We start from the raw sequence: 11,848 nt of genomic DNA, 5'->3' as shown, positions 1-11,848 counted from the left end.
TCCCGCTCTGAGCTCGGTACCTTCAGAGGAACAACCCAGTCCGACAGACATGGCAGAGGAAGCTCCAGCAGCCGCGCCGGCCAAGGCTCCGGCCAAAGCCCCGAAGAAGAAGTCCGCTCCCCGGCCCAAGAAGGACGGACCCAGCCTCCCTAAGCTCATCGTGGACGCCGTGGCCGAGTCCAAGGAGCGTAAGGGGATGTCCCTGGCGGCCCTCAAGAAGGTGCTGGCCGGGAAAGGAGTGGACGTGAGCAAGGCCAACAAGCGCATCAACACCGCCGTCACCAAGCTGGTCACCAAAGGGACCCTGAGCCAGACTAAGGGCACGGGGGCCTCCGGCTCCTTCAAGCTCGCCAAGAAGGAGCCCAAAGCCGCTAAACCGGCCAAGAAGGTGGTGAAGAAGAAGGCTCCCGTCAAGGCCAAGAAGCCCGCCGCCAAGAAGAGCGCAGCGGCCAAGAAACCCGCCGCAAAGAAGCCCGCAGCGGCAGCCAAGAAGTCCCCGAAGAAGGCTCCGGCCAAGAAAGCGGCCAAGAAGCCCGCCAAGAGCCCCAAGAAGGCCGCGCCCAAGAAGCCCAAGGCCGCCGCCGTCAAGAAGCCCAAGGCCGCCGCCGCCGCCGCCGTCAAGAAGCCCAAGGCCGCAGCCAAGAAAAGTCCAGCAAAGAAACCTGCAGCCAAGAAGGCCGCAGCCAAGAAGGCCAAGAAGTAAACTGCTGCTTCAGCCCCGCATTTCACTGACCAAAGGCTCTTTTAAGAGCCAACACACATTCTACTGAAGAGCTCCTCCTTTTCTTTTCTTTTCTTTTCTTTGACCCATATTTTACTTCATACACTTCCACTTGGAAAAATTACATTTTGCACCATCTGAGAGTTAATGAGTTAATGTGTTCTACCACTGTATGTGGAAGAACACATCAACTTTCACACTTATTCTTCTCATGTAATATCAGTGAGTCTTTAGTCATTGCTTATTACTTCACTGTCTGCACAAATTATTACAGACAGGAAAGCCACAAAAAGGCTCACACAGCACTCGGTTCCTTTCACAATGAATCGGCAAAGTCACTTGGCTCGCTCACAACTGACACCGCTGAATTCAAGTTTTTAAACACCCATATAATGCGTAACATTGCTTTTATACAAGTAATAAAAGTCAGACAACAACCAGGAAAAGAAATCAAATATTCAAACATCATATGGAACAAAACTTTCATATTCAATTCTAAAAGGACTAGAAATCAGGCCAACACTTTATAAATCCTTCTGAAATCAATTAGCAAAAATTACTGGATGTTGATCATTCACAACTTAAATGGAGTGAAAATTGTTTCAGAAATCTCTCATGTTCCTCAGCTGCACAACAGCATGAATACAAACAGATGAACTACATTTATTTTTATGTTTATTCCTTTCAGAGACTGTTGAGGGGAGCTTGATTCACACAACTTTGTTTCATCAAACTTAAATTATTGCTTCATAAAAGAACGTTCTTCTCGATCTGTCATAGTCTTGTAGGAGGAGCTGCTGAGATCGGCTCCTCATAGGTCCGCAGCTCACACATAAAGCCCGACACTCCGCAGCTCGGGCTCACATTCATCTTTGTGTTTGCACAGAAGAAGAAGACAAAATGAGCGGCAGAGGAAAGGGAGGCAAAGGACTCGGTAAAGGAGGCGCCAAGCGTCACCGTAAGGTTCTCCGCGATAACATCCAGGGAATCACCAAGCCCGCTATCCGCCGTCTGGCTCGCCGCGGGGGAGTCAAGCGTATTTCCGGTCTCATCTACGAGGAGACCCGCGGTGTGCTCAAGGTCTTCCTGGAGAACGTCATCCGTGACGCCGTCACCTACACCGAGCACGCCAAGAGGAAGACCGTCACCGCCATGGACGTGGTGTACGCTCTCAAGAGGCAGGGCCGCACTCTGTACGGCTTCGGAGGTTAAACGGTGAACTCTGCTTACTGAACCAAAGGCCCTTTTCAGGGCCGCCCACTTATCGGTTAATCAGCTGCTATTCCTGTGATATAATTATAACTATATACTCTTGCGTCCTAAAGAGGTGTACTAAAGCTGACTTTCAGTGAAAACATTTGCTACAATCATGCAATCAAACAATTCCACACCAGAAAAGTATTGTTTGGTACCTCACCTTGTTAAACTGGCACTTACTGGACCTTAAAAATGACTACAACCTAGTTGATGCCATTCACTGAGTGATTTGATGCCCTTGTTCTAGTACAATGTCATTTCACGTCATTTAAAGTATCTATTTTTAATGGTGAATAAATGTCGACGTGAAAGTCTGAGTTCATGAGGATGTATGTAGACTGTTTTTTTTTTTTTTTTTTTTTCACAAACGTTTTGACATTGGGTCTGTTGCGCTTTTTTTTTTTAATGCAGTCTCTCCAGCTATAGAAAGAACCAGCTCGCATTTTGTAAGGAAAGGCGGAAGAGGTTTGGACAGATTGTTCTGTTTGCCTCAGTATCTCTTGGGATCCATCCATTTGGATCCGCAAAAGATCAGATTATTTCAGCAGATGCATCGTTAACGGATAATCTTCCTCATAAATGTAGTTTGGCGCGTCACTGATCGAAACAGTCGCTGTATCGGTCACGTAACTTTCTTATAGCGATACGCGCACCGACCCGGGTTTCGCTCTAATGACCTCGGAGCATAGAGAACACCGGACCCATCACTATCAACCTCTTTGTGTTAAGGAAATGGCTAACAAATGTAAAGCATCACTATTTATACATTTACCTTGTTGGTAGATGACATTGGAAACGTATGGTGAGCTATTTAAGTAGAAATATATCAAAGTTATCAGAGTACACAAAAGTGTATGTCTCTTTCCTCTTAGAGAGGGCACATAGTGAGAAGATAAAAGCTGAACTCGTGCTATAATCGCTTCATTTTGTCTCGCCTTAAGGTGAGCTAAGTGGGCCCAGCACTGAACGGTGAATGTCACTCTTTCTGTTTCACTTGTAAGACTTGGAACATTTGATAATTTTTCGGCATTAAAAGTCTGTTTCAATACTGAACCAAATCTATCTCTCTTGGTAATGACACTGAGGGGTTTTTGTAGGGTCCCAGAATTGGTAAACGGACCTAGGTGTTGCACAGATGGGGAAATGGGAGCAGTAACAGTATGTTCATATGAAAGAATCACTGTTATGAGACAGAGCACTAGGCAAGACTTCTTTCTTGCTTTGCTACAAGTTCTCACTGCCGCAATGTAGAAAACTTGCGTAAGGATGTTGAAAACAAATGACTGCAAGTTCCTGAAATGAATGTAATTTGTCTGACTAGAGTGAATTTGTAATTTGAACTTTTATATTTCTGGCTGAAGAAACCAAAACACGTCCGCCATAAAAAGAATGAAGTGTTCATATACCTAGAATGAGGATTAAATTAGCTAAAAAGCAGCGGGAGATTGCCCGCCTTTCTGTCTCCTTCTATCCGACTGCGCGCTACGTTTGAAAAGCCATGTGATTTCACTTCAAGCGCCTCATCCAATCACACCCACGGGACGGTACGGCTCAATTTCCATACAGCATGTATAACATCAGCGATTCCTCTTCAGCAGCTCATTCGTCGCTGCAAGTTTCCAGAGTCAACATGCCCGAACCCGCCAAGTCTGCGCCCAAGAAGGGCTCCAAGAAAGCGGTCACCAAGACCGCCGGCAAAGGAGGCAAGAAGAAGAGAAGGACCAGGAAGGAGAGCTACGCCATCTACGTCTACAAGGTGCTCAAGCAGGTTCACCCCGACACCGGGATCTCCTCCAAGGCCATGAGCATCATGAACTCCTTCGTCAACGACATCTTTGAGCGCATCGCCTCCGAGGCCTCCCGTCTGGCTCACTACAACAAGCGCTCCACCATCACCTCCAGGGAGATCCAGACCGCTGTGCGCCTCCTGCTGCCCGGTGAGCTGGCCAAGCACGCCGTGTCCGAGGGAACCAAGGCGGTTACCAAGTACACCAGCTCCAAGTAAACAGCTCTGCTGTTAACACACAAACCCAACGGCTCTTTTAAGAGCCACTCACTACATCTGAAGGGCTTTGTTCTAATCTTTAATATTCATATGATCGGTGTGTTCAAACCCTAAACGTACCAACCCTTAACTTAGGGCTGTATTTAGTGATGAGACTGATTTTCTTGTAAGGGAACTTGAATCTTCAGTATCTCTCAATTTCAAAGAGCAGTTCAAATGACCCCATTATGAAAATATACTTTGTATTTTTAGGATTAAGCCAGTTTTTTTTTTTTATTGTAGCGGGTGAAGTTCACAAATTTGAATCTTGTAAAGCTTCAGTTGTATTGGGTGGTGGAGAGGAAGCGGCAGACTCATCGTGACAGTCAAACTGAAACACACTGGTACTGTGAATGCCAGTTTATCCTCTTAATAAACAGACTCTACACTAACATCACAAAGCCCGGTTGAACGGCTGCTGTATTATCAAAAATGAAAATAAGCGAAGTCCAAACAACCCGTAACGTTACTATAGTTGGGGAGATAAAATATACATGTCCGTCTCAGTCCATGCGTCGATCTCCAGCACGTTTATCTAACCATACGCTCTACAGAGAAGCATAGGCGCATATTTGTGACATCACCAGCAAAAACTCGGGCTGTCTTAAAGGGACACCACACAATTACGGCTGCTACAATCTGCATTAAGTAAATAGCAGTATGCTTTTACAGGAAAAATTATATATTTTCAAAAGTTAAAAATGTCCTATATACATGTATTTTTTAGTGTATTTGTAATATAAAACCAAAATAAAACGGTACATGGGGGAAAAAAAAAGTTTTTCAGTTTCACAGAAACTATAAATTTTTTTTTGGACAATTGTAACTAAAGCATACAATTGCCGCTATGAACATTAACCAAAGAGGAAGAAGAGAGAGCAGGGCGCCATCCTCTCTGCCGCTGCGTGAAACCTGCGTCACGGCAGCTCACAGTGCCGCCATGACACAAGACGAAAACAAACTGAGCAATGAGGAGGCGCTGTGTGTCCTCATACGTTCAGCCCTTTCGTCGCTTGTATCTATTTGCGTATTAAATAAACACAATTTAAATTAAATGGAATAAGAGATAGTGTGTGCAGAGCATTGTAAGCTCGAAAAAGGTTTTTAAAAATCAAAGAGAGGCTCTAAGACTCGAGTCCCGTCGTTCAGGTGTTTTAGGACACCGGAAGAGACGTTCAAAAGAATTGGATCAATCAAATAACTAGTTATATTACAGTCTGTATCTTTAATTGCATGTAATAGCTACTTCTCTCAGCAAACCTTTTTTTTAGAAACTAGCTGTGAAAATGACTACATTTGTTAACAAACCCTGAATTTATTTCCGTTGTAGGCGCTATATCTTTAAAATATCCGATGGTTGAGATGTAATGTTTCAAGTTTCCTCCAGTCATGTTACAGGCGATGTTCCAAATTGATGTGATATTTATCCATTACTATTGTAAATAACCCCAAAAGGAATACATTTCCTTTACTTCGTTTTATTTTGTAGGATATATGGTTGACTTCCAGTTTCTGATTTGATGCTTTTATTTTGATAAGACAACTTCGCTGTTGCAGCTTAACGACAAAAAGAACGGAGGACAAGTTGCAACAATGTTGTTAAAATGTATCGTATTACCGGCACAAGGTAGTTTTTTTGTTTGTTTTTTTCCAGACTGATCTTCAGAATGACCCACAGCTAATATTTCTGGGAAGGTTTTTACAGAATAAAATGTAATGTTTTTTTCTGTTACCACAAAGCTGTTGCTGGTTTCTGACTTCTGTTAAATTGATCACATTTATGTCTTTCACATTATAAATATTAACATTATTTTTAAGCTCTCTTTAAAAGACTACTTAGACAGATAAATATGTTTTATCTGCAGACAAAAAAAAATCTACATATCCAAAGTAAGTTACACACTTATGTTTCCTGATAAGAAACAAGTGTTTCTTATGCTGAGTTTCCGGTTTAAAATCAGGAGAATTTTTACAAAATATTTAATTAAATTGAAACAGACAGAAGGACAAAACTTTTCTCTGTTAACAATGGTAAACCTTTTTCTTTAAGTTGAAACTGTTTCCTCTCGGAAGCAACAAACTTTTTATTCAGAAAGCAGCAAATCAAACTCTTTGCTGAAGCGACAATAAAACATTAGATCTATCTGGAAAGACGAAAGCTTCACTTCAAAATACAGAAAAACTGATGGTTTTTGTTTACAATGTCATGCGCCTTTATATCCTAATTATTCCTCCAGTCCATCTGGTTGCATCATTACATTTATTTTCAGGAGGTTTTCCCAGCAGTTTGCTGTGTTTACAGTTGTAAACTGTCAGGCTGCAGACTGAGTGTTAGAAACTGATGCCAAAAAAAAAAAAAAAATCATGCTAATTCAGTTTATAAGTTTCTGTTAAGTTATGGGATGTAACATTATATATTAGAGCTGAAACAATTGTATTAATCAATTATTCAAAGAAACTAATTTAGTAATCAATTAATAGTTAATGACAATTTGATGAAAGTGATGACGCTTATTGAGCACTGTATCCTCATTAGTTTTTCACTGGCTCATATAAAGTGAATCACAAGATCAGCCTCACACTGTATTGAAGTTCAGTTCAGCAGAAATGTCTCAGCTGTTCACATGTGGATGTTTGAAGATTTCAGATTTCATCTTTTGCTACAAACGGTCAAGCGTTCAGTAAAGGAGTGCTGTTTTTTTTTTTTTTTTTTTNCTTTTACAGGAAAAATTATATATTTTCAAAAGTTAAAAATGTCCTATATACATGTATTTTTTAGTGTATTTGTAATATAAAACCAAAATAAAACGGTACATGGGGGAAAAAAAAAGTTTTTCAGTTTCACAGAAACTATAAATTTTTTTTTGGACAATTGTAACTAAAGCATACAATTGCCGCTATGAACATTAACCAAAGAGGAAGAAGAGAGAGCAGGGCGCCATCCTCTCTGCCGCTGCGTGAAACCTGCGTCACGGCAGCTCACAGTGCCGCCATGACACAAGACGAAAACCGTGTCCTCATACGTTCAGCCCTTTCGTCGCTTGTATCTATTTGCGTATTAAATAAACACAATTTAAATTAAATGGAATAAGAGATAGTGTGTGCAGAGCATTGTAAGCTCGAAAAAGGTTTTTAAAAATCAAAGAGAGGCTCTAAGACTCGAGTCCCGTCGTTCAGGTGTTTTAGGACACCGGAAGAGACGTTCAAAAGAATTGGATCAATCAAATAACTAGTTATATTACAGTCTGTATCTTTAATTGCATGTAATAGCTACTTCTCTCAGCAAACCTTTTTTTTAGAAACTAGCTGTGAAAATGACTACATTTGTTAACAAACCCTGAATTTATTTCCGTTGTAGGCGCTATATCTTTAAAATATCCGATGGTTGAGATGTAATGTTTCAAGTTTCCTCCAGTCATGTTACAGGCGATGTTCCAAATTGATGTGATATTTATCCATTACTATTGTAAATAACCCCAAAAGGAATACATTTCCTTTACTTCGTTTTATTTTGTAGGATATATGGTTGACTTCCAGTTTCTGATTTGATGCTTTTATTTTGATAAGACAACTTCGCTGTTGCAGTTTAAAGACAAAAAGAACGGAAGACAAGTTGCAACAATGTTGTTAAAATGTATCGTATTACCGGCACAAGGTAGTTTTTTTGTTTGTTTTTTTCCAGACTGATCTTCAGAATGACCCACAGTTAATATTTCTGGGAAGGTTTTTACAGAATAAAATGTAATGTTTTTTTCTGTTACCACAAAGCTGTTGCTGGTTTCTGACTTCTGTTAAATTGATCACATTTATGTCTTTCACATTATAAATATTAACATTATTTTTAAGCTCTCTTTAAAAGACTACTTAGACAGATAAATATGTTTTATCTGCAGACAAAAAAAAATCTACATATCCAAAGTAAGTTACACACTTATGTTTCCTGATAAGAAACAAGTGTTTCTTATGCTGAGTTTCCTGTTTGAAATCAGGAGAATTTTTACAAAATATTTAGTTAAATTGAAACAGAAGGACAAAACTTTTCTCTGTCAACAATGGTAAACCTTTTTCTTTAAGTTGAAACTGTTTCCTCTCGGAAGCAACAAACTTTTTATTCAGAAAGCAGCAAATCAAACTCTTTGCTGAAGCGACAATAAAACATTAGATCTATCTGGAAAGACGAAAGCTTCACTTCAAAATACAGAAAAACTGATGGTTTTTGTTTACCATGTTATGCGCCTTTATATCCTAATTATTCCTCCAGTCCATCTGGTTGCATCATTACATTTATTTTCAGGAGGTTTTCCCAGCAGTTTGCTGTGTTTACAGTTGTAAACTGTCAGGCTGCAGACTGAGTGTTAGAAACTGATGCCAAAAAAAAAAAAAAAATCATGCTAATTCAGTTTATAAGTTTCTGTTAAGTTATGGGATATAACATTATATATTAGAGCTGAAACAATTGTATTAATCAATTATTCAAAGATTTGATGAAAGTGATGACACTTATTGAGCACTGTATCCTCACTAGTTTTTCACTGGTTCATATAAAGTGAATCACAAGATCAGCCTCACACTGTATTGAAGTTCAGTTCAGCAGAAATGTCTCAGCTGTTCACATGTTGATATTTGAAGATTTCAGATTTCATCCTTTGCTACAAACAGTCAAGCGTTCAGTAAAGGAGTGTTTTTTTGTTTTTTTTTTGCAATGCAGGCAATAAAACACTTTCTCATTTAAAACAGGAATCAGATGACTTATTTGTATTTTTATTGTTTCTAAAGTTCTTAATGTTATTCTTAAGTGGCTAACTGAAAAAATAAGCAGAATGTATAAATTTCTCATCCAATTACCAATTAATCATCAGCATAATCCATTACTGAAACAACCGTTAGTTAGTCCTAAAATGTATTTAATGGTTTCATTCTGTGCTTGTTTATCAGTAAAGTATGAACTAACTCTGCATTCGTTCTGTGTGATTATTGCAGTCCTTGTCCACAGTATGGACGTTAAAATATTTCTTGTTTTACTCAGATTTTATCTTAAGAAACAAAAGGAGAAAAATATTGATGTTAAGACTCCATCTCCCATGATGCATCTGACAATTGAGGGAAAAGTATTCAAGCTGCCGGAGGCGTCCCGTGTAATAAGCAACTCTGACTTGTTACATGGTCAGGCTCCATCTGCAGTTACCACTGATCTTATCACGTCTGTCTGAAATGTGATCTTAGCTCAGACCTTTATTTTAATTTATTGTCTCAACCTGCTTCTTGCTGCAGTAATGTATTTCAGTAGCAGCTTTGCTTCAGTTACTGGCTGATGAAACCTCATGGTGGTCACAGTTACTACATCTATTAACTACTGTATTTCTCAGTTTTTGTTTCAGGAAAATAATAAAGCTCAATTCATGACAAATATCTTGAAGCTCCACTAACCAGAAGGTGATTGTTTCATTTATGCTTTATGTAACCAGAGTTTGAGACGTGGAGCTGAAGGCCAGGCTGCAGACACACTATGTTGTTCCTGTAAAACCACCCTGGTCCCTGTACAGTTGATCACAGTAAAGAGGTATTTCTACACGAAGAACGAATCTTGAGGGCAAGGAAACAACACAAACTGGCTACTTTAAAACTTTTACAGAGCAATGGCTAATTTTTAGATATCCTTCAATACTATGTTATTTTGACTCCTAATCTTTCTACTAAACTGCAGAAACGATGACCGTTCCTTACTCTTGATGATGGAGGTAACCAAAACGTGCTCCATGCTTTTCCAAGAAAATTTCTTCCACAGGCCTGAACTTGAGCTGTGAATCCCAGAATTGCATATTTATCCAAACATCAGTTATTATTTTGGATTCTTTTCCCCATTTAACTTTAATGTACATTGTGTTAAGTTTTCTCTCCATTTGTAGAAAGTCTGAAGAGCAGATGTTCATCAGATGAAGACATCACTGTTATCATATTTTAGTCTGTTTATGATCCAGACTGATTTAATTAGAACTGGCTATTTCTTCTCTAATCACAGACTTGGTGATGCTACGCTCCATCAGGCTGAATGTGAAGTTTTGGCTTCAGCTCTGAAGTCCAACCCTGATGAGACTGAACTGGAAATAAGTCATAAGTTGGTTCGAAGGACTGGGAGGCTCTGATATGAAGCTTCTGCTTGAGATCCTGGAGAGTTCAGTCACTAAAGTGAAGAACCTGAGGTTTTTCTCTATCCAATAAAATTTTTTATTGATATTTTAATCTGTAGTTTAACTAATTTTATTTTAATATGTTTTATTTTAAAACTACGTTTAATGTCAGAATAAAATCTCAAAAACATTTTACCCTAGAAATGAATTATTTTCTTATTTCAGACTTTGAGATTATTTAACTTTGTTTTTAAGTTTTGACTGATGAACAAAACTTGTTAAAATAAGTCAACAGATGTTAATTAATGATGTTTCAGTTTGGTTTGCAAAAGATTCACATTGTTTTATTTCTCATTTCTGATTTCACATCTTTACATCCAGAGTGAAATGTTGTTCCTCCAGAGTCGAGCCAGGGCTGAATCTGCTGGCTATCCAACAGAAGCCGAATGTGGACCTGTACAGCCTCATACTCTGAGGGAGGAATCCACCTAAACCTCTGACATACTGGTGGATCATGTAGCAGAGGTATTTCATGGACTATCAGATCTGTGCAACCTAGATCACTGTCATGGGCAGAGAACACTCCCACATATTTCTTCAAAGAGCTAACTCTCTCTTGTTCTGGGTCGTTCAAAACTGATAAATCCAACTTTGATAAAAGATCTGACAGCGGTGAGCTGTAGCTGATACTGAGCCAACTATCTTATCTTTAACACCCTCTGGGAGGTTAACAATATTAGTAGGGCCTAAAGTGCCTATTGGAGTGTGTCGTAAGAAACGCATCCACATGACTTACAATTAACAGTAGTGATGCGAGTGATCCCCTTAAACACCGTCACTATTGCTGATGTCACCAACAGTCCTGCTGGGAGGCAACTTCTAGTGGTAAGTGGTTCAAATAGCCCAGACTCCATGGAACAAAACTCAGCTTGAGAACAAAAAGCAATGATGACCCTTATTCTTTAAAAAAATATATTTTTAGCAGATGTCCAGTTGGCTCTGATCTGTTATATTTAGCTCCATGCAGAATTTTAATTTTGTTTCTGCTGTGCAAGACTGGGGGGGAGAACACAAACATACCACTAGATGGCAATGACCGTCAGGCAGAAATAATGTTTCCACTTGTTCAGGAATCAGATTGGCTTTTTAGTCCCTGTCGTGGCTTTTAAGTAATTTTGGTCAACATGTGGAACTGAGCAGTCTTGAAAGACAGTTAAAGGGTATTATCCATGAATAATAGAACTTCTGGCAGCAAAAAAATGTACATCTTGTAGTAATACAATTGTATTTTGATGTCAATTCCGAATAAAGAAAACTTATTTATAAAATATTTTAGAGTGAATGCAAATAACGGAAGCAGAGGAATGTCCTCTGCTGCCGGAGTTGTGTTCAGAGTAAACAACTCGGGCAAGTAAGACACGGTGTAAAGAATTAAAATATAAACCATCGGCAAACGCTTGAAGGCTCATGGTTTCTCATCTGTTTCACAAATATTTGTATCAGTTTCTACCGATAAGACTTTACAGGAATAGCAGCTGATTAACCGATAAGTGGGCGGCCCTGAAAAGGGCCTTTGGTTCAGTAAGCGGAGTTCACCGTTTAACCTCCGAAGCCGTACAGAGTGCGGCCCTGCCTCTTGAGAGCGTACACCACGTCCATGGCGGTGACGGTCTTCCTCTTGGCGTGCTCGGTGTAGGT

General features: G+C 39.6%; 3 protein-coding genes across 5 annotated transcripts; all 3 read left to right on the top strand.

Annotated features, from left to right (window-relative positions):
- Positions 1 to 24: 24 nt before the first annotated feature.
- On the top strand, positions 25 to 723 carry LOC103140674 (histone H1-like). 2 transcript variants are annotated; one of them, XM_016673286.1, is made up of 2 exons: positions 25 to 598; positions 632 to 723. In XM_016673286.1, the coding sequence occupies exons 1-2, from the start codon at positions 50 to 52 to the stop codon at positions 701 to 703; spliced, it is 621 nt and encodes a 206-aa protein (XP_016528772.1). In that variant the 5' UTR covers positions 25 to 49; the 3' UTR covers positions 704 to 723. The 2 variants fall into 2 exon arrangements, with proteins under 2 accessions (XP_016528772.1, XP_007555982.1); XM_007555920.2 differs by having other exon boundaries at positions 25 to 723.
- Positions 724 to 1,597: 874 nt separating this feature from the next.
- LOC107832894 (histone H4) lies at positions 1,598 to 2,300 on the top strand. The gene has a single exon (XM_016673290.1). It carries the CDS (start codon positions 1,622 to 1,624, stop codon positions 1,931 to 1,933), a length of 312 nt encoding a protein of 103 aa, XP_016528776.1. The 5' UTR covers positions 1,598 to 1,621; the 3' UTR covers positions 1,934 to 2,300.
- Positions 2,301 to 3,479: 1,179 nt separating this feature from the next.
- On the top strand, positions 3,480 to 10,222 carry LOC103140645 (histone H2B 1/2). Of its 2 annotated transcripts, XM_016673287.1 has the most exons (2): positions 3,480 to 3,915; positions 10,042 to 10,222. In XM_016673287.1, the coding sequence occupies exons 1-2, from the start codon at positions 3,546 to 3,548 to the stop codon at positions 10,095 to 10,097; spliced, it is 426 nt and encodes a 141-aa protein (XP_016528773.1). In that variant the 5' UTR covers positions 3,480 to 3,545; the 3' UTR covers positions 10,098 to 10,222. The 2 variants fall into 2 exon arrangements, with proteins under 2 accessions (XP_016528773.1, XP_007555953.2); XM_007555891.2 differs by lacking the exon at positions 10,042 to 10,222 and having other exon boundaries at positions 3,484 to 4,031.
- The last annotated feature ends 1,626 nt before the right edge of the window (positions 10,223 to 11,848 follow it).

This window comes from Poecilia formosa, unplaced genomic scaffold (assembly GCF_000485575.1).
Source record: "Poecilia formosa unplaced genomic scaffold, Poecilia_formosa-5.1.2 Scaffold73, whole genome shotgun sequence".
NCBI classification, from domain to species: domain Eukaryota; kingdom Metazoa; phylum Chordata; class Actinopteri; order Cyprinodontiformes; family Poeciliidae; genus Poecilia; species Poecilia formosa.
The sequence above is the reverse complement of the archived record's forward strand: the minus strand, read 5'-3'. Positions and strand labels throughout refer to the sequence as shown.

Bases quoted from the DNA above. Each gene is read 5' to 3' on its own strand.
- LOC103140674 (XM_007555920.2), top strand. From the start codon at position 50: ATGGCAGAGGAAGCTCCAGCAGCCGCGCCGGCCAAGGCTCCGGCCAAA.
- LOC107832894 (XM_016673290.1), top strand. From the start codon at position 1,622: ATGAGCGGCAGAGGAAAGGGAGGCAAAGGACTCGGTAAAGGAGGCGCC.
- LOC103140645 (XM_007555891.2), top strand. From the start codon at position 3,546: ATGTATAACATCAGCGATTCCTCTTCAGCAGCTCATTCGTCGCTGCAA.